This window comes from Porites lutea, chromosome 11, assembly GCF_958299795.1.
Source record: "Porites lutea chromosome 11, jaPorLute2.1, whole genome shotgun sequence".
Classification (NCBI taxonomy): Eukaryota; Metazoa; Cnidaria; class Anthozoa; order Scleractinia; family Poritidae; genus Porites; species Porites lutea.
The window spans coordinates 14,279,591-14,301,776 of record NC_133211.1 but is presented as its reverse complement, the minus strand read 5'-3'; the positions used below and the strand labels follow the sequence as shown (position 1 = coordinate 14,301,776).

The window sequence follows — 22,186 nt, the reverse complement described above, 5'->3', positions numbered from 1 at the left end:
TACGATATTCTCGAAGGAAGAAACGCCTTTCTAGACTATAAAAACAAGAAGTTCAAAAAGTCGAAAAATTGGGATTTTTCAAAGGGGTTAGTGCATGGTTTTGTTCGAAAATTGGTAATTTTTTTTAGATTTCGATGTTAAAGGAAATAAGCCAGAAAAATGTGTTTTACGATATTCTAGAGGGAAGAAACGCCATTCTAGGCTGTAAAAACAAGAAGTTCAAAAAGAAAGAAAAAATGTAAATTTTTTTTAAAAGGGGTTAGTACATAGTTTTGGTCAAAAGTTGGTAGTTTTTTCCAGATTTTTTTTTAGGGAAAATAGGGGAAAAAATATTTTTACGATATTCTTGAAGAAAGAAACGCCTCTCAAGACTATAAAAACAAGAAGTTTAAAAATTCGAAAAATTGGGATTTTTTCAAAAGGGTTAGTCCTTGGTTTTGGTCAAAAATTGATAATTTTTTTAGATTTCGATGCTAGGGAAAATAAGCCAGAAAAATGTTTTTACGATATTCTTAAAGGAAGAAACGCCTTTCTAGACTGTAAAAACAAAAAGTTCAAAAAGTCAAAAAATTGAGATTTTTCCAAAGGGGTTAGTCCATGGTTTTGGTCAAATATTGGTAATTTTTCCAGAGTTTGATTTTAAGGAAAATGACCCAGAAAAATGTCTTTTAGGATATTCTAGAAGGAAGAAACGCCTTTCTAGACTGTAAAAACAAGAAGTTCACAAAGTCGAAAAATTGACATTTTTCCAAAGGGGTTAGTCCATGGTTTTAGTGAAAAATTGGTAATTTTTCGAGATTTTTTTTGGGGGGGAAAATAGGCAAGAAAAATGTTTTTTACCATATTCTCGAAGGAAGAAACGCCTTTCTAGACTATAAAAACAACAAGTTCAAAAAGTCGAAAATTTGGGATTTTTCCAAAGGGGTTAGTCCATGTTTTTGGTCAAAAATTGGTAATTTTTCCAGATTTTCATTTTAGGGAAAATAGGCCAGAAAAAAGTGTTTTAAGATATTCTAGCAGGGAGAAACGCCTTTCTAGACTGTAAAAACAAGAAGTTCAAAAAGTCGAAACATTGAGATTTTTCAGAGGGGTTAGTCCATGGTTTTGGTCAAAAATTGGTATTTTTTTGCAGATTTCGATTTTAGGGAAAATAAAAAAAATGGTATTTTATTGACAAGAAAAGCTTCTTTTCTTTCTAGAAGATCACCAAACGTTATTTAAGGCCTATTTTGTCCAAAGGCTAAGTACGAAAAAAAATTCCCTATTTTTGACCTAAATCGTGGGCTAACCCCTTTACAAAAATGCGAATTTGGCGATTATGGTACTTTTATTGACTTGACCTCCATGGGCTAACCCCTTTCAGAGAAATGCGAATTTAGTTATCTAACAATGATATTTTTATAAACTATAAAGGCTTTTTTTGTCTCCAAAAGATCCCTAATCCCCTTGGTCTATTTTGTCCAAAAACAAACAGGAGAGAATTGATATTTTTGGTGAAAATCATTGGCTGACCCCTTTGAAAAAAATACGAATTTTTCGATGATCTAAAAATGTTTCTTTATGGTTAAGATTTAGGCTCCTGTTCTCTATAGTAGATGCCTAAACATGATTTCTTGGCCAATTTTGTGGAAAAATTAACTTCGAAAACAATTTTATTCACCAAAATCTTGGGCTAACCCCTTTAAAAAACTGCGAATTTGGCGATTAACTATAAAATGGTATTTTATAGTTAAGATTTAGGCTCCTCTTCTCTTTAGAAGGTCCTTAAACATAAACATATCACATTGAGTAGAAATCTCCTCTACTTTTATTGTGACATAGGGCGCTTTCCATTTAGTCAAAATTTCCGGAATTTCCGGTTCTGCGGTAAATGGAACACGTTTCGTCGGTTCGTCCCACTGGAAAATTCCCAGAAAAAGTGGAAAATCTAAAAAGGTGGTCCCGTTTTCCCGGTTGGAATTTTCGAACGGAATGTCGTGTTCCACTTACGTTTCTCGTAGTTTGTACCAGTTCCAGGTCCACGGTCGGGCACCGCCACGTACCGGGGTTTACGACCAAATGGAACAACTTTTTACCAATCGGAAATTCCACTTTTGCTACCACCGAAATTTCCGGGGTTTTTTCCTAAATGGAAAGCGCCCATAATTACTACATTGGTAGCTTTCTTAACTGAAATATTCTTTGTAATGTGTACGCAATATTATTTATAATGTTTATAAAAATTTTCATTTTGCATAACCAACGCAGCCTAAGTACCTACTCGATAAGGGATTTACTTTTTCTTGCGGGACTAAAGCGGGAATTCCCGAGCCGAGCGGGCAACAAAGGCCCATCTTGCCCGCAGGGGTAGCTAATCAGTAAACAGGATTCACCCGATCTTTCCCGCTCGCGGAGCCTTCTAGTTAATAAAGCTTAAGTATAACCTGTTTCAGGCGTTCCGACAGGGGACGACGCAAAGAGAGGTGAGCAGAAAGATCGGCGAGAGGTTGCCGGAAGGGGGAGAGAGCGAAGGAACGCGTTCCCCACTCTCTCCCCCTCTCCTGCTCTCTCTCTGACTTCGCGCCACACTCCACCATATGAACGCCTGGAACTGGTTCGCTTAAGTACAGCTAGAGTAAATTCTAAGGGATCTACTTCTGTCCTATCTAACCAACTCAAAATAGGTTCAATGGCCAAGTAGTCTTAATGCCTCTATTCAGACCATTCTCCACTCGCGATCAATGAGGCGAAATTATTCTCACTAAGGTAATCTTCTTCACAGCAAGTTTCAAGAAGAACTAAGATATGTTTGTTTTCATAAAGACGTAAAAAACCTCTCTCATATGATAATTAATGTATGTGTTCTTAATTCTATGTATTATTTTCCGTATTTTCTTATGTGTAAGGAGAACACAGTAATCGACTAACCTGTAGTGGCTCCCCAGCCTGAATGTTTTGTTTGTTTGTTTGTTTGTGCGATATCGTTTTAGTTTACAACCTGTTTTCTTCCCGAGTATATGTTTTAAGGCAAAGTTAGATAAACTACTTACTTCACTCATGAATTCTCATTTTTGATTTCAAGAAGATCTAAGCGGATTGCAGTCAGGTAAACTTGAAAGAGGGCGGCCCGCTAGAAGGTGTGATTTCTAATGGTTGGGAGTAAATCATCTACCTTTGTTAGGTATAGTGTATGCAGCTGTGGGTTTGCCTTGGAAACAAGACCTCTTCAGTACGGTGAAAGCGTGTAAAGGTTGATTTCAACTGTCGCTTACTTTTTACGTGGGTAGGCAGGTAAATTTTACGCCCGTAAATAAAATAGAGGCAATGTACTGAAGGTCACGCAGAAACGTAAAAACGCGCACGTAAAAATTGCGCGACAGTGGAAATCCCCCCTAGTTGTAAGAACCCACTAAATTGAGGGCACGTGACTGTCTTTAACTAATTTGTAGGGTACACCTTTGTAGTTAAGGAAGATATGTAAAATCACTGAAAAGCCGTTCAGAAAGGAAGGAATAAGCAGTCCAAATTGCCAATTTGAATGGCCAGAAGGGACAGTGTTACGTAAAAGGGTTCCCATCGTGGGCTCCACCCTCCTCCATAATGGACTCGATCAATGTCTTGCCGTTAATAATCTTTGTGGTTGCTATTAAGTAGTCTGTGGGGCCTAAAACAGCAAAATAAACGAGGTAATAATCAAATAAAACTCATCCCAGGCAGGAGAGTACAGCGCCAGCCACCTCGCCGAGGAAAAAAGACACGAACCAGAGAGTGCTTTTTTCCTGGTTATATATAACGCTAACCTGACTGACCAGAGTCCAGCTGGGTCTGTAATCATACAAGTCACACGAGCTTGATTTATTTAATCACAAGTATGATTATAAGCAGAATTGGACAACACAAGGTTCTGTTATCAAATAATCACAACATTAACAAAATTGGAGGAAAAAAAACCTTCAGACAGGAAAACGCTACCAGTCTAATTTTTCTTCAGATGTAGTGCAGGAAATGAAAGCCGTCACGGTTTACACACTGAGTACCGTGAATGAACGCACTTAGGCCAATTTTTTGTTTTGCACGTTTCTCTTTACGGACTAAAAAGGGGGCATACTTCAAGTCCATTCGAACAGTAATAAACAACCCCCCTCCCCCGCCCCCTTGAGATTGATGCCTAGACAAAGAAAAAAAGCACTGGTGCCTGTTTTAGTTCACGCGATAAAGCGTTCAGCATTAGGCCCTATTCACTGAATTAGGGTTTCTCATAGCCAATCAAACTGAAGAATTTTGTTATAGCTATGATAGGGTGAAAATACTGTAAATAATAACTGTTACCATAAATGTTATGTTTTGGAGTCGCGCATGTAATTCGCACGATAGGATATATTTTCCCCGTAACAGTACTGAAGTATTTAACAAATGTTTTACGATAAACTTACTGTTATCTTGTCGTGCGAGGAACCTCAAAGCAGATATCTCGGCGTGAGTACAGCCCCCGATAAAATAAATAAGAGTTACTTTGGAAGGTCCTTCCATTGAACTTTCTGTACTTGTGGATGCCCCTTTAATACAAGAGTAGAGAAAAATGTTAAACATTTTAGACACCGTCCACAAGGAATCCGGATATTTTCCAAAACTAAGATTTTTTTCCTTGTATTAGTCTTCCGTCCATACGTAGACGATGCTTTCAGCGCACCAACAACGCACGTTAAAACGCGCCCCAGAGGGGAGATTTTGAAACGCCGGCGTTTACGTGTGGACGGACGGAAACGGAGGTTTTCGAATACGATGATGTCATACATCATATACCACTAGCATTACGCATGTTATCATATTTCCATCGTCTTATCGCTTTCGTGTGGACGGGCCAAAACGATTCAAATACGTTATGTGTGGATGGCTATTTTTTGAAAATGGAGAAAAAATATTCGTTTTCAAAAATATCCGCGTACGTTTTGACAGGGCCTTAGTAGCGTGTTATGAGAAAATGTGGTAAACAATGCAAAACATAGGTAATTCCACTTTGGCAAAATGAACGGTTTTTTATACATTCTTACTTTTCTGAAGACCAGGAGGAAGCCGCTGAATTTCTTCAACTGCAGGGCCAGGAAGCAAACGTAGAACCTTGCATAACAGAAATTATCAGAAATCACAGGAGAATTAAACTACAAACCACTGAAATACACTGTCAGGTGACTTATGTAAATATCAGCCTCCAGCGAATCAGCAAGCAAAAGCTTTCTTTAAGAGTGATGGTATGTACAGTTTGCATGTAATTCAGCGTGCAAAGAAAGTAATGTCCGATAGCCTTTTGCTAACGGGCTAGTGAATTCTGTTTTTAACTTGCCTGACAGGCAAGTGATGTTTTTTGAGGAATTCGAATAACAGAAGAACTGTGAAATCAATTCTGCTCGTCAAAAAGCTTTTGGGGCAAGTTGAAATGACGTCTGGCCTAGTAAATGCTAGCTTCAGCTTGCCCGAGTGGCAAGCTGTAAAAATGATTTTCTTTGCACCCTGTAATTTGACTTGTTTTTCGTTGGTAGGGGGCTGAGACTGAACGAGATACTTAAAAAGTTGAAAACCAGCTTAGCAGGACTTGAGAAACAACAATAGCAACATCATACAAAGTCTTCAAGCATGAACAAGGAAATAATGCCTAAAAGGAGCTATGTCGCGATAGTTTCTTTGGTACAGTTGAACCTCCCGTAAGCCACCACCCAAAATGCGAAAATTCAGTGGTTTAAAACACGAAGAAAGTTTCAAAAAATACGGAAGCTAAGTAACAATAATATCACCTCTTCTAGGCCTCTCCAGCCTTGTGGCCGAGCTAAGAACTGAGCCAGTCTGACAGTCAGGGGTGCATATCCTGAAAACACGTAGGCAATGTCATTTGGATTCTGTACGGAAACAAACAAGATATGGTCACGGAATTTGGAAAACTATGACTTGGTTGTGAGCAGAAAGCTGAAAAGATCTTTACTAATACTTTCCTACTTTAGGCTACGAGTAAACGCGCGTATCTTTTCAGGGACAACAGAACGCACTCTCAGCGTTCTTTTATAAACAAATATGTGATTAGGAAATTGGCCAATAAAAACGCATGCTTAACGTTTCACGCGGGTTTTGTTGTAATAACTATTAAGGAGTTCTGCGCCCTCCAATGATTGAAAAAGACTCCAATTTCTATCATAGTTTACTTGGACTGCCACATCCACAGTAAAAAACCGCCCGCCACTAAGGACCTGGATTTTACCAAATAGCCTAAACAGCTTCTTATATTAATGGTAGTTCAGTTTAGGTTCTTAAATAGGTTCTTATTCTCTGAACCAAAAAACATAAAACAAAGATAAGAGTATCTAGCGGTTCAGCTTCTTCCTCATATAAAATAAGCATACCATTACCAGGCTTGTCAAAATACGCTGGTAACCGGGACTATCACCGGCTACTTTAAGGTTTTTCCCGCCTGCAACCTGGGAAACACATATCTCTACTAATATTTGTTCCCCTACTTTAGAAACACATATCCCTAGTGATATGTGTTCCCAACTTGGGAAACACGTACCCCTAGTAATATATGTTCCCCTACCTGGAAAACACATATCCCTAGTAATATGTGTTCAACCACCTAGGAAACAAATATCCCTAGGGATATGTCTTCCCCAACCTAAAAAACATGTAACCTTGTGATTTATGCTCCCCTACCTGAGAAACACATATCTCTAGTGATATCTGTTCCCTCACCCGGGAAACACGTATCCCTACTAATATGTGTACCCCTACCTGGGAAACACATATCCCTAGTGATATCTGTTCCCCCACCTGGGAAACACGTATCCCTAGTAATATGTGTTCCCCCACCTGGGAAACAAATATCCCCAGTGATATGTGTTTCCCCACCTGGGAAAAACATAGCCCTAGTGATATGTGTTCCCCTACCTGGAAACACATATCCCTAGTGATATGTGTTCCCCCATCTGGGAAACACATAGCCCTAGTTATATGTGTCCCTCCACCTGGGAAACAAGTATCCCTAGTGATATATGTTCCCCCACATAACAAACATATCCCTAGTGATATATGTTCCCCTACTCGGGAAACACATATCTCTAGTAATATATGTTCCCCCACCTGGGGAAACACACAGCCCTAGTGATATGTGTTCCCCTACCTGGGAAACACATATCCCTAGTAATATGTGTTCCCCACATGGGGAACAAATAGCCCTAGTGATATGTGTTCCCCTACCTGGGAAACACATATCCCTAGTGATATGTGTTAACCCACCTGGGAAACACATATCCCTAGTGATATGTGTTCCCCTACCTGGAAAACACATATCCCTAATGATATGCATTCCCCACATGGGAAACAAATATCCCTAGTGATATATGTGCCCCTACCTGGAAAACACATATCCCTAGTGATACGTGTTTCCCCACCTGGGAAACACATATCCCTAGTGATATGTGTTCCCCTACCTGGGAAACACATATCCCTAGTGATATGTGTTCCCCCATCTGGGAAACACATAGCCCTAGTGATATGTGTTCCCCTACCTGGAAAACACATATCCCTAGCGTTATGTGTTCCCCTACCTGGGAAACAGACATCCCTAGTGATATGTGTTCCCCCACCTGGGAAACACATAGCCCTAGTGATATGTGTTCCCCACCTGGGAAACACATATCCCTAGTGATATGTGTTCCCCTACCTGGGAAACACATATCCCTAGTGATATGTGTTCCCCCATCTGGGAAACACATAGCCCTAGTGATATGTGTTCCCCTACCTGGAAAACACATATCCCTAGCGTTATGTGTTCCCCCACCTGGGAAACACATAGCCCTAGTGATATGTGTTCCCCACCTGGGAAACACATATCCCTAGTGATATGTGTTCCCCTACCTGGGAAACACATATCCCTAGTGATATGACTTCCCCTACCTGGGAAACACATATCCCTAATGATATGCGTTCCCCACCTGGGAAACACATATCCCTAGTGATATGACTTCCCCTACCTGGGAAACACATATCCCTAACGATATGTCTTTCCCCACCTGGGAAACAAATAGCCCTAGTGATATGTGTTCCCCTACCTGGGAAACACATATCCCTAGTGATATGTGTTCCCCCATCTGGGAAACACATAGCCCTAGTGATATGTGTTCCCCTACCTGGGAAACACATATGTCTAGTGATATGTGTTCCCCTACTTGGGAAACACGAATCCCTAGTAATATATGTTCGCCTACCTGGGAAACACAAATCCCTAGTGATATGTGTTCACCCATCTGGGAAACACATATCCCTAGTGATATGTGTTCCCCACATGGGAAACACATAGCCCTAGTGATATGTGTTCCCGCACCTTGGAACACATATCCCTAGTGATATGTGTTCCCCTACCTGGGAAACACATATCCCTAGTCATATGTGTTCCCTTACCTGGGAAACACATATCCCTAGTGATATGTGTTTCGCCACCTGGGAAACAAATAGCCCTAGTGATATGTGTTCCCCTACCTGGGAAACACATATCCCTAGTGATATGTGTTCCCCCACCTGGGAAACACATAGCCCTAGTCATATGTGTTTCCCTACCTGGGAAACACATATCCCTAGTGATATGTGTTCCCCCACCTTGGAACACATATCCCTAGTGATATGTGTTCCCCTACCTGGGAAACACATATCCCTAGTGATATATGTTCCCCTACCTGGAAAAAACATATCCCTAGTGATATTTGTTCCCCCACCTGGGAAACACATAGCCCTAGGGATATGTGTTTCTCTACCTGGGAAACACATATCCCTAGTGATATGTGTTCCCCCACCTGGGAAACACATATCCCTAGTGATATGTGTTCCCCCACCTGGGAAACACATAGCCCTAGTGATATGTATTCCCCTTACTTGGAAACACATATCCCTAGTGATATGTGTTGCCCCACCTGGGAAACACATATCCTTAGTGATATGTGTTCCCCCACCTGGGAACCACATAGCCCTAGTGATATGCGTTTCACCACCTGGGAAAAACATATCCCTAGTGATATGTGTTCCCCCACCTGGTAAACACGTATCCCTAGTGATATGTGTTTCCTTACCTGGGAAACACGTATCGCTAGTGATATGTGTTCCTCTACCTTGGAAACACATACCCTTAGTGATATGTGTTCCTTGACCTGGAAAACAGGTATCCCTTGTAATATGTTTTTTCCCAGGTGGGAACACATATCCCTAGTGATATGTGTTCTCCTACCTGGCGAACACATATCCTTAGTGATATGTGTTCCCCTTCTGGGAAACACGTATCCCTAGTAATTTATGTGCCCCCACCTGGGAGACTCATAACCTAAACAGGTTCTTACACAGAGGGCGCCTAACAGGCAAATTTTAGACTAACAGGTTCTTAAAAAGCAGGTTCTTAGTTGCAGGGGTTTACTATATTTATGACGATGACTATCTACCTATCTGACATGCGCAATGCATCATTTTCTTTCTACCTGTTCCTGTACGTCTTCCATTACAAGCTTTAGTGACTTGCGTAAGATATTATATGACCGTGCGGTCTGCGGTCTCAGAAGGCCAGCATTTTCCAGTGGAGAAAGTGTCCTGTACACGTGCTCAAAGCCATATGTCTGAAAAAATGCAAAGTAATAATGATATGTTTTTTGTTGTTCAAGGTAGAGGGTCTTTGTTCAGTTTGTTGCATTTAGCACATGATAACAACACCTACTTGAAGAATTTCACGGCAGTAGAACTCTAGCATCTTAGGCTTAAACCCATTATTGGTTAAACACTGAATACACAGTAGACGGAGAACCTGCAAAAACACAGAGAAACAAACAAACAAAACACGCAAGCGTTAGCACACGTAAACGCCTAAGTGTCGTAAATGTTGAAGAGATGTAGTGAAGAAATGTCTATTTTCTCACCGTTATAAGATCTTTCTTTATTCCAAAACACTTTTCGATATAAGGGTTGATTTTGTCCGTATCAAGGCCTTGAGCCAGTTCTAGAGATAAAGAAAAACCAGAGACAGTTTCTATTAAATACAAAATTAAAATTGATCACTCCAGAAATACCATAACATACCATAATGCTATTTGTTGGTCACCCCAAAATTTTGCATAAGCATTGTCTTCAGTTTCTCTTGGGAGGTAAAATGGCGCCTCAGTCAGTCAGTCTGTCTGTCTTTTTAGCTGTAATTCACCGATTTATCCATCTTAACGTACTGGTTAGCTACACTTACATCCACATGGCCTGAGAAAACAGGCGACTTTCGCGACTCCACCAATGGTTTCCCCACAAAATGACGTCTGAGAAACGAACGCAGAAATTCCACACTGATGATGCACTATCTAGGTAGTGCTTCTGATTGGTTGAAGCAAATGGAGCTTGAAGTCTGAATGGTCATACTTAAGGCTTTCGTCTAGAGACGTAAAAGTCTTAGCTATATTACTAAAATAATCATCATCACATATTTGCATGGTAGAGAGTAGTTATAGAATCGACAACAGCATCGACAAAGAGAGAAGCGGTTACTATCGTCCCTTTCAGTTAGGACTTTGTCTCACTGAGACGATAGAAAACAACGAAATCACCTTGTTCAACTTGAATTCGTTCTCTGAACTCTTCAGCGTCAGTTTCTTCTTTTATCATCTCAGCTATCGTCGTATCTGAAACAGATAGTGAATAAATGAATAAACAATTCCTTTATTACCTCATCAGTATTTATGGCGCGGAAGCTGGAGGGAACGAGCAATAATAATATACATGTAATAATAATTAAAAAATTAATAACACGCAAGTATCTATATAGATTTAGTATATACACACTCAGTGATCTTGGTGATTTAAGCAATCTGATTGGTTCACTATCTCGGACTATTCAACAATATTCACCTCCTAGCGAGTGGATAATGTGTGAGCTCGCTTTTTTCCCATTTTGTTAGAGAAAGATCTTTTAAAAGTCGACAAAATCCTAGGGTTGACCTTTTTTCAGGCAAGAAAAGACTTCGAAGGATTCAAAACGGTGTTTTTCCACTTACTGTTGTGGAGTTTTGTGGTCGATGGATTGTTTACAACTCCCGTTTATTTGCCTAGAAGAGACCGTTTTGTTAACTCAGCGTTTCCCGGAACAAAAAAAATATGGCCCAACAACGAAGTTTATTTATGACAAACAAATTTGAAAGCAAATGTTTGCAGAAATTCTACGTTTCAAGTAAACACGAGAAAGAATACTACATGAAAACGACGTCTTACCTCGAGGAGCCAAATCGCCATTTTTGTCAGCACTTCATGCGAAGAACAGCACAACAAACCTTTTCGGCTATAAACTTGGCGAGTCAACAGAAAACAACAAAGCTCTTCTTTTCTTCTCAGGTAAGGAAACAATTGAAACTTTTAGCGGTTCTATTGAAGTTATGATTGTTTGCAAAGTGATAAGCTTGTGAATTGCCATGTTTGAAAATTCTACAAAGATCTATTTTTAAACTGTCGCGTGCCTAGCTGACCTGATCTGTCAATCAAATCGTATTTTTTAATGGTTTCCTCTCTGATTTTGTTGAGATCACTTCGTGTGTATATACTAAAACAATTATTCTTTTCAATCTCGGTGAATAGTGGCTTTAGGAATATTTACCTCGCTACTTCGTGGCTCGGTAAATATTTTGCCACTATTCACCTCGATTTCAAAGAATAATTGTTAAATAATCAAATGTGCAAACAGAACTGAAAAAAAATGCTTCAAGTAAGCATAAAAGTATTTCAAGGCGAACTAGTCGGTCAAGGCGAGACTTAAGGTGGATTTCCACCGTCACGTCAAGTAATTTTCACATGCATACGCACGTAAATAAAATAGAGACAATATATGGAAGGTCATGCATAAACGTAAAAGTTGAACCTCGCCCAACTTTAACGTTTACGCCCGGTTTTTAAACATTGCCTCTATTTCATTTATGCAAAGGCACATAAAAATTACGCAAAAGTGGAAACCCACCCTTAAAGGGGGAATGATGGACTGTTTTGCCGGCAGCTTTCTTATACTGCCGGGAGCTATGCTATGCAATTTATGCAGTTTAAACCTTCTAGCTTGCACGGGGAAATCGTCACTACTAATTCAAACTACACAACTAAAAGGAGGAAAAAGCTGTGCCATTCATTGCAATAATACAAAATCAGATGCAGATGTTTTTGTTCTTTTTCTTTGAGATTTCACTGAATATGAATGGTCTTCAAAATAATTTATGTGATGTAGTACTTTGTTAAAAATGGAGTGTCCCTAGAAGTGAAAGAGATAAACAGAAAAGTGAGCATCATCCTCTTGAACTCCTTACGTGTGGCAAGAGACGATTTTGCTCTTTGCATGAATGGAATCCTTTGAACATACTGCTTCATTTCACCAACTGTTTTAGCACTCTTGTGTTCCTGTAAAAGAAAAATATATAGCATATCAAACAGAACTGAAGATCAAGTGAAAGAAAGAGAAAATTTGGCCACGTAGAAACTTATTGATATTCAAATAAGTGACGAAAGAGGAGAAAAACTAGTGACAAAACTGTCAAACACCAGTGGTAGTTTGCATGTTTGCCTTTCAAGTTACAGTCAATAACCTCTAACAAGAGCTCATCCTAGCCTAAGCAACCTCTCCATCTGCAAGAAGTCATACGCGATATGTCTATAATTTTATTGTAACAACTGTGCTTTCCAGCAACGTGAAGCATTTTTTTTTCTCTCTCGGCGAGAAGTCACATGCGAGCGGCACCTGAAAGAAGATGCTCGCACAGGTTTTCCTCATTACTGTTTTCCGATTTCTTCTTTGATTGTAAGAAATGCTTTTGAAACAGCAAACATATCTTAGATCAGGCTGAAAGCTTCAGAAAGGGTCTACCCTAAAAAGAATGGCGTCTGTCTTACTAGGGGATAGTTGAGAATATTATTATGACACCGCAGCTCCTATGCATTCTTTTTTGCCCTTAAGTTGCTTCACTTTCTAAATTTAGTCTAATACAAGATCAAAGAGGAAGGAAAACCCTTAATTATGATACAAAAGTATGGATACTTGGCAGTCATTAGGATGTTTGGAAGCTTAAGTCTAACACATGATCAAAGAGGTGCGAAAGGCTCATAACAGTTAGCAGACAAACATTCCGCTTGCTCTTTTCTTGCGGTTGATTGCTGGATTTCCAAATAAAGCTGGAGATATCTACAATTTTACTCTTCCCCAGTTTTCTTTCGAGGACTCCTCCCTGTTTAAGAACTTAATATATGCGTAATAACAGTAGCGATACATTAGGATTCTGACCTCAAACGCAGCACTTATTTGCTTGGCTCTCCTACTTAGGTGAATTCCCACTGCAGAGAAGTTTAAGTCGCGGATGTCGTCAAATAATTCATCACTTGAGTTCAGGACAACTTTCTTTGGTCCCGCTGGTTGCTGTGGCTGTTGTACTCCACCTGGACCCTTCTCTTCATTTTGAGGAAATCTGTCCTGTGGAAACTTGGCGGTTGCTAGAAAGTACAGTTGTTACAATTACAGACATATCATTATTAAACATTCTAAAAAAGTAGCTCTCTGACTGATAGGGATGAATTTGCATTTTGGAGGAATTTTGCTGGGGCTGATACTTTTTACGTAATCTTTTTTTAACAAGACTGTTGCTACGTGGAAATCGTTACCACTTGTGAACTCGTGGTGCCTCAAGTAAAGAAATTATTAAGGGACTTTTTGTCTACTCGATAATCTCTTGAAGGCGGGAAATCCTTTACTCTCTTACCCCCTTAATGAATTTGTATTCATGTGTCGAAATTCTTTTTGATAGTGGTCAGCCTCACATGGGTTCTATGACTCCTTTGCATGCTGACTATTTGTAGGGCAAAAATTTTTACTTTTCTTGCGCGTAATCAGACTTACTATTTTGTATTCCATATAACTCGTCAATCAGTCCTTCATATGTGAGCTGAGTGAATAAAGGAGTTAACAAGTCCACTTCACGGTCAATCAAAAGAAGCGAGTCTATCTGCGGCGACACTTGATTTTCTGAATCCGCTGCTTCTCGTTTCTTGCGTATCATCATATCCAAGACGCGCTGTTAAGATTCAGTGAATAGCATGACATTAGAAAGGATTTTTGGGGGCATTCTGGTTGTTTTTTTGGGGAATGATGTTGATTTGGGAAGGAAATAAATTAGGATAGAAAAGGCATACACATAAACCGGTTATTCCGCTAATGCGATCAGAGGCACCTGTTGCGGTGGTGAACTATCTGGTATTTGACTAGGAATTATTCACTCCATGTTTTAACTTTTAATAACCCCCAAATCTAATATTTTCCAATTTTCCAAAAATTTTAATACCCCCTATTTTTAAACAATTAAAACATTTGAAAAATATCGTGCAAAAATTCTCCAAGGACCAAGGACTCCAATCGGAATCTAATTGTGTCATTTTTCGATTGAATGAAATCTTGCCTAGATATTCCAGAAAAAAGGATGGAAATAAGCAATGTTTTAAACCAGACTCCCATTTAAAGTTGATTGTGAGATTGGGTCGATGGTATGTTAGGACAGTGATTCAAATTTTTCTTTATGTGTAAGCTCGTTAATAATAAAAACTTCCTCATTAGCTGATTTGTAGAAAAAATGACCAGACAGGTTCAAAGGACCTTTGACATTTAGGCCCTGTCAACATGTATCTGTTTTTGTTTGAAATGGAGATTTTTTTCTTCCGAAAAAGGCTGCGTCCACATGTGGCGTTTTTTAATGGTCTTTAATCGTTTTTACCCGTCCACATGAAAACAAACTTAAAACAGTGTCATCTTTGATGGAAGCATGTGCATTTACTGGCATCTGAAACTGCGAGATAATATTTTCCAAAAACCTCCATTTTACAGTAGTTCATCCACACGAGTACAGCAAAAAGGCCTATTAAAAATCTTCACTCTAGAGAGCGTTTTTGAAAAGATGCATTTTCGCCAGTGACCATTTTCAGCGGATACGTGTGGATGATAGGCCAAATGGAGGGGAAAAACTCTGTTTTGAAACAAAAACGGATACATGTGGACGAGGCCTTATTTAAGTTATTAAAACGGGTATAAAAAATGCTGAGCAAAATTTAATCTACGGGTTCATCCAAGCTTTCCACCAACAGATTTCAGTTTAGAAGAACCCATGATGAAATGAAAAAACATTAAATTACAAAGATACATAATTTCAATGTAATTTAAACCCCTTCACTCTTCAGTTATAGTAGATAAAGTGGAAATTAAAAAATCCAAATTTACTTTTGTAATATCCTAAGATTTTAATAGCCGTTCGCAAAAGTTGTCCTAAAGAGCTTTCATTTGAATGGTAACACCACAGGATTTCATCCACCGTTTAAAAAGTTCAAGAGACAAAATTAATTGTCTCACCGTTAGTTGGTCTAAAGGAGAAAGGTTACAGTAAATTACCCGCCGCAAATAGATTCAAACATTACCATTTAACCTTTTAAGTCCCAGTAGTGACCAAGATCAATTTTCTCCTAACAATATCCATACACTGTCAAGAAATAAGTAATGAGAAGTAACAAAATGATCACCCAAGAGAAAATGCCTTGATCTATCATCAAATTCTCTCAACTAATTCTTTAAGGAAATGTATGGAGATCAGTTTGGAGAATTTGTATGTGGATACTGGGGCTTAAAGGGTTAAAGCACTATCTATTCGCCCACTGTCTCTTTTCAACCAGTGTAATCTAGTACCCACCTTTGACATTTCTCCTTTGGCAAAAATCTTGGGAATGGTGCCATACAATGTTTGAAGGGTCATTAATGAGTTAGCAATATAGAACAATGAAGTGTAGTCATCTTCCAAATAGCACTCCTACAATTCACACAAAAAATAATAACAAACAATCCATATATATGCATGATAGTGATAACTCATAAATGATCAGTTGCTGTGTAAGACAGAATCCTTCAGGAAATTAAGTAATTTTAATTTTCAGTGGACAAAAACCTTGTACCAGAAAAGTCTGAAAAAAAATGTAATATGGATTAAATTATTCTGGTACAAGGTTTTTGTCTACTGAAAATTAAAATTACTTAATTTCCTGATTGATTCTGTCAAATCCTTTCATGTGCACATGCATCACGATAATTTCTACTTACTTGAGATTAACTAGCCTGCACGGCAGGCATCAAAAGGGGGGAGGGGAGGGAGAGCACATGGGGAAAGGGCCACTGAGGCTAAAATGAGATCGATGAGGCATAGAATATTACAGGTACAACCATTTACAAATAAGGTCTTGAGCAAGATAAGTTGCACTCTGTCAACATACCTACATCGTGATTACGTTTTAAGCACAATACAATCAAACTTCCATGTACAACTGCCCCTCATACATGTAAGCAACAATGCAAAGCACTAAAATTTTCCCAGTCATTTTTAGCATTATAGTGAAACCTTTCAAAGATGACAATGACCATTTTTGGGCCAAACATGAAGTTTAGCATTTTTCTCTTTTTAAACCTTTCTCCATCTTGACGCAATACCTAGTCTCCTTTCTCCCAGGACATTTAATGGCAACATAGAACTGCTAGTATTATAACTCAGAAATAATTGGCAAAAAAAATTCTCTTCAGCCACTTTAAGTAGATATGTGCGACCATTGTCAAAGCATTGCATCATTATTGCTACATCAACCCAATACAGGTTAGATATCAACTTAGACTGCAAAACAGTCCGTATTTTTGCATATTCAAGTAAACGTGAGCAGTCAAACAAAAGGTCTGGAACGAGGCTGAAAACGGAGAGTGAGACTGGGGAGAGACGCTTCTTTTCTCTTGCCTCACACGCCCTACGGGGCGTGTGAGGCTCGCGCGCTTCACGCACGTAAGACTCGTACGCCACGCTTTACCGATTTCTTTACTGATTTTGAGAAAAAAAACGACTGTTTTGCAGTCTAATATCAACTATCAATCATGTACCTTGAAGCTTGATTCCATTTCAAGTGACAAAACATCACTGTCAAGAGGTATTAATTCCAAGGGATATTCGTCAACATTAATGAAAGACACATTGAGCTCCTGTAAAGAAATACACATTATTATCAAGTTGAGCAGCCAGTGATGTAAAAGTAACAAATTCCATGAATATTAACTTGCGCATTATCACACAAACTTACTGCGAGTTTTCGTTCACATAGCAGTGTCTTTCTTGGAACAAACAGAATAGTGAACTCCTTTTTCTTGCTTTCCCTCCCTTCCTCACTGAGAATAAAAAGGATTTGAAACAAAACAATAATGAGTTAATCGTAAAACTAAAAGGATATTTCCATTAAACTCTCTTTTTTTTTGTTTTTATAAGTTATTGAAAAATATTCAGAAATAACCATAATTTTGTACAGGCATGTAACTCCTCCAGAGGCAGGGTTCTTTCACCCTCTGTAAGGTTGATAATATGGTTTTTCACATCAAGGGGACTTTAAAAACAGATATCATGTATGCCAACTCTTTCAGTCTTTTAGCCACAAGGCAACCAATTCAGTGCCCAATAACAATTGGCAAACGGCAATCAATTTAAGTCCACCATAAAAATACATTTGTGTCTGGGTCAAATTGCGTGTGACTGACCATCAGAGTGGGTAAGATTATCTAAGAGATGGGAGTGGTTGATGAAGGAAGTGGGCAGGCAGAAGTTAACGTAAAGAAAAAAACTGCAGATTTCTGATCTGAAGAGAGTTGTCACCTCTGATTGTACGACAAAAACCTATGCAAGAAGAAAATTATCAAGTTGCAGTAGAACCCTGATACTCGGATACAGCACTGTAACTCGCACTCCCCACTAACTCAAACTAAGTCCAATTTCCCTCGATTTCATCCCACTTTTCAGTCATTTTTACTCGGTTAACTTGAACTCAGATGAGTCGAATTCCCTGCTAACTCAAACCACATTTTCTTGCCCTTGATCAAAAAGTCAAAGAAAATTACCCAATAACTCAAATTCTGGTTCTTGTAACTCTATTCAGATGCCATTCCATTAGCTGTATTCTTGTTGTATAATCAGCAAAAAACACTAAATCTAACACTGGTTTAAAGCTTACAGCAATTTGATTTTAATTGGTGCAACAAACAGATCACATTTTATCATAAAAAAATGTGTTACCATTTCTGATAAAATAAGTTAATTTTTATTACTGAAAATTGAATTTTGTAATCGAGCCCCGTAAATGAAACCCTCACTAACTTGAACTGTTTTTCATTTCCCTTCAGAGTTTGAGTTACTGGGGTTGTCCTGTATATCTTTTGTTGCCAGCAATCCTAATCTGCAGGTTGTTATTATGCATGTGTCGCATGTATGTAGCCAGCATTCCACTAAGAATGAATGGAATGCACAGAATGCAATTTGATCATGGGCATTTGGACTTTCTATTACTCGTAATATCATCACGCGTGGTTTAACATCTGTCATGTGAAACTTCCCCAAAGCACAATGATGGAGCAAAAGCATTAATTTGATCTGCGATCATTGTTGCCTGCACCCCGTAACCTTAGGTTATTACTAGTTTAAAATGACGAGAAGCTACCATGATCATTCACAGAGGAAAAGCGAAGGTCACACACATGCTATTGCAGCACAGTAGTAACATTTAGTATATTTAAAAATCTTGGATTTTGAAAGAGACCATGTAAACTACCAACTGACAAATTTTCAATGTATTGACATTTTCATAACCAGTGTAACAGCAATATGTTACTTGTCAAGCACAAAACATTCAAAAGTGAGGTAAAATTTAACTATCACAAATAATTCCAACAGCTTCAATAATAATCTGTTTACCAAAAAGGCATGTAGCAGAAGGATTACTTGCAAATAAATGTAAGTCTTACCTGAGGACATTCTCAGCAATAATATCCATCAGTGATGGTCTAGGTCTTGTAATAAAAATAACATTATGGACTTGAGATGGAGGAAGCCGACCAGGACGAAGGGGAAACATAACTTCGACCTCATGTTCCTACGATTTACAGGAAAAAAAAGTTAACAAGTTACAATAAGAAGTAGGTGGAGCATTATCGTCTGGGTGTGCATAGTCCTGAATAGGAAAGTTGTAGACAGTGTCTGGCATTTTGACAACCTAAAGAAGAACTAAGAAAGAACTAAGAGAGCCGACAAATTTTTTAAATTTAGATATTCTTAAACATGATTACTAGTACAATTGTATACTCCTAGCATAGTCATGTTGTATTTTTTGGAAATTGTATACACATCACTTGTTCATTCAGTATATTTTACCTGCAAGAAAGTGAAATATATTCAAGCCAAGTTGTTTATATTTCCTTTAGAATGACTAAACTCAAAAGAGGATTGTTCATTTCACAGTTGAAAGTGACTGGTGAAAATTACAACCAATAGTCCATTTTACGGTTGTGTGCTCAGTGCTCTAGCCTTTGAATAGACCTTTGACCTTTGACTTTGTTTTGTTACAAACCTTCTTGTTTTCCATACGTAACTGATCATGTTTATGGGCTTGTTAGCATAAGAATACCATGATTTGCACTTGAAAAGAAAGAAGGTTTGTAACAAAACAAGGTCACCGCCAGCCTTGCTTCGATTCAAATGCCAAGGCACTGAGCACACAAGGTACAAAAAAACAATTTCAGGTATAACTTGGTCAAAATTTATTTTCAAATTCATGTCAGCATTTTGCAAAATCATGTTGTTATGGCATGATGGTATTGTATAACTGTGGTCAAATTTTTACCTGTGCGGAGCTTTAAAAGAACCAAGGGAAAAACATGAAACGGTAAAAATGTTGTAATATAAACCAATTTATTTATTGTTTTGGACCTCTGTAGCACAGGAATTGTTTTGCATCATCCTATTTGTCTGAAAAGTGTCCCCAAAATGTATCGTTTGAGTAATAAAAAATGGCAGTTTTGAGTTAAGGAAGAATCAAGTATCTGTACCTTCAGCAACTTATATTCAGCGATCAATCCAAATGGACCAGTGAGTTTATCATCCCAGACAAGGGCCTGTTACAAAACAACAAATTTGTTATTGTGTTTCAGTATACAATCATTGACAAAAAAATAGAGTATATCCAATGTAAAATATCTATCATATACCGTAATATTATTTCCTTGAATAAGCACCCTCCCCCAAATAAGTGCCCTCCTCTTAGGTCAAAATAGGGAGCTTTAGCAACGACGGCCGCGACGGCAAAGAGGACACCAAAAAAGCAATAGGTTTATTACGCATAAAAACAACACGCTTTTTTGTACATTTCTTTACCGTCCTTGCATGACTAAGACGTGAAAATGCCTAATTGCAAGTTTTCTGGAGGACGTAAACAAGCGACGACGAATCTCTTTTTCTCTCTCTAAACTTGACTGCGGTCCTCAAGAGATCAACTCCAGGGAAATTCGCCTACACTTGCCATTTTCACCAAATTGTAATAAACACGACAAAGATTGAAAAAATGGGAATTCATTTAAAACCACTGTTTTCACTGCAGTTGCCATCGTCGATGCTAAAGCTCCCTTATATCAAACTAGCGTCCCTCAAATAAGTGCCCCCTCCCCTTCCTCAGCAATTTCTTTAATAGTAGGGAACCAAGGAAAATCTGTTTCTGTTGCCAACTTATTGATAACTCTGTGTGTAAACCATATGATGGGACTAAGGTATGCCTAATAACAAACAGAACAACTTGATAAGTGACCTCCTCGATTTTGTGCCCTCACTTCTGATAAGCAACCATCCTTTTAGCCGAAACTTTTAACAAGCACCTGTGTGCTTATTCAAGGAAATATGGTATTTCAGAAACTTGGGCATAAAACATCAAATGACTAGTATCCTATTGGTCAACTAAGATTTTTAACACAAGCTCCATCTCCTAATATGTGACAATTATTCACTGAAGTGGAGGTGGCTAGTTGTAAATATCCACCACTAGCTACCGACACTGAGGTGAATAATTATTGTTTTAGTATCTAACACAGTAAGATAATTGAGCACAAAAATGAGGATTTTTAACTCAAATACTGCTGCCAACGATTACAATTTTGGCGCGTAATGACCGAACGGCTGCAGCCGTCGCTTTTTCTTGCTGACAAATACAACTTTTGAAGGCATTTGTTTAGCTCTTGTGGGGAAATTTCTTCAAAAGGAGTTGTGAATTATTTTTGTACTTATAATCATTCTGTAGTAAATTTAGTTTTAGCTTATCTATGAACAAGTCAACTAAATAAAGTAACACAAGACTTAAGCTTAATTTGCATTTGTAAACAACAAAATTTTACACCGGTTTTATCGATAAATTTGAGTCAAAAAGACAAAGCTCTACCTGTTAAAACTTCCAAACCAAAGTTCGTCACTTTCTTCGTGTATTTTGGGAACAGCTTGCTTGATTAGTTGTGAAATTTCTTTGTTTGTTACAGCAGGAAACCGGAAAGGCATTTTGCTCGCAACTTGCTTGAGTTTGGCATCGCTTGCTTGGAGGAACTGGAGGTGAATCAGTGAATAGTGCAGGATATTCACTGATTGAGTAGCCAATCAGAGCGCGCGAAAAACACTATCAACTGTTTTAGTATATACTAAACAGGAAGACTGAGCCAAGGAAAACACTAAAGGGGGAGGGGTAGGGAGGAGAGAAGAGGAGTTAAGATTAAAATATGATTTTGTGCTCTTAAATTCAAACTGCCTGTTTACATCAAGGGAAAAAGAGTTCTTATCCCACGATTTGATTTAATTTTTTTTCGTAAAATAAGAAAACTTTTTCTTAAATTGAGAGATTCGGAGCAATCTCGAATTTAGAGTGTCACGCGAAAGCCTTTCCAGACCCTGTATTAAAATGGACGCTGCGCTTCTGAAAATTCATCCAAGGGCTCAAAAGAAATTTGCTAATCATCATTTATAGGTTACCTTCGATCCAGGTTGTTTATTCAAGCACTGAAGAAGCTCCCGTCTCGCACATTCTCTAAGTAATCCAACATTCACTCTGCCAGCAGTCAGATGACTCCCTCCGGCAGCCGCCATCTTGAAGAGAAACTACATTAGGAATCCTTAAATAACGGTAGAAACCGCTTTATTGTGATACCGCTGGCTTCACGGTGACACAGCCACAACGTGCCGCGCGAGGGCGCGACAGTGTTTTTTCTTTTTCATTTCTCGTCCTGCGGCTATTTCAACTCGCTCAAATTCGCCGTCCTAATTTTCCTGTACAT

At 38.6% G+C, this 22,186-nt stretch overlaps 1 protein-coding gene across 1 annotated transcript; it reads right to left on the bottom strand.

The window, feature by feature from the left end:
* Window positions 1-1,487: 1,487 nt before the first annotated feature.
* On the bottom strand, window positions 1,488-22,021 carry LOC140952227 (vacuolar protein sorting-associated protein 33A-like). Its single transcript, XM_073401653.1, has 17 exons — window positions 21,885-22,021; window positions 19,931-19,996; window positions 18,851-18,978; window positions 17,146-17,230; window positions 16,949-17,047; window positions 15,726-15,842; window positions 13,895-14,069; window positions 13,286-13,491; window positions 12,318-12,408; window positions 10,584-10,658; window positions 9,915-9,994; window positions 9,716-9,802; window positions 9,483-9,617; window positions 5,769-5,870; window positions 5,031-5,097; window positions 4,413-4,535; window positions 1,488-3,643 (listed from the first exon to the last, which is right to left on the bottom strand). Exons 1-17 carry the CDS (start codon window positions 21,996-21,998, stop codon window positions 3,537-3,539), a joined length of 1,857 nt encoding a protein of 618 aa, XP_073257754.1. The 5' UTR covers window positions 21,999-22,021; the 3' UTR covers window positions 1,488-3,536.
* Window positions 22,022-22,186: the final 165 nt, after the last annotated feature.

Coding starts and splice junctions, on each gene's coding strand:
- LOC140952227 (XM_073401653.1), bottom strand. CDS start 21,998: ATGGCGGCTGCCGGAGGGAGTCATCTGACTGCTGGCAGAGTGAATGTT. Junction 9,803..9,914: donor TAAAGAAAGATCTTATAACG/GTGAGAAAATAG, acceptor GTGTTTTTGCAG/GTTCTCCGTCTACTGTGTAT. Junction 9,618..9,715: donor ACTGCCGTGAAATTCTTCAA/GTAGGTGTTGTT, acceptor GCATTTTTTCAG/ACATATGGCTTTGAGCACGT.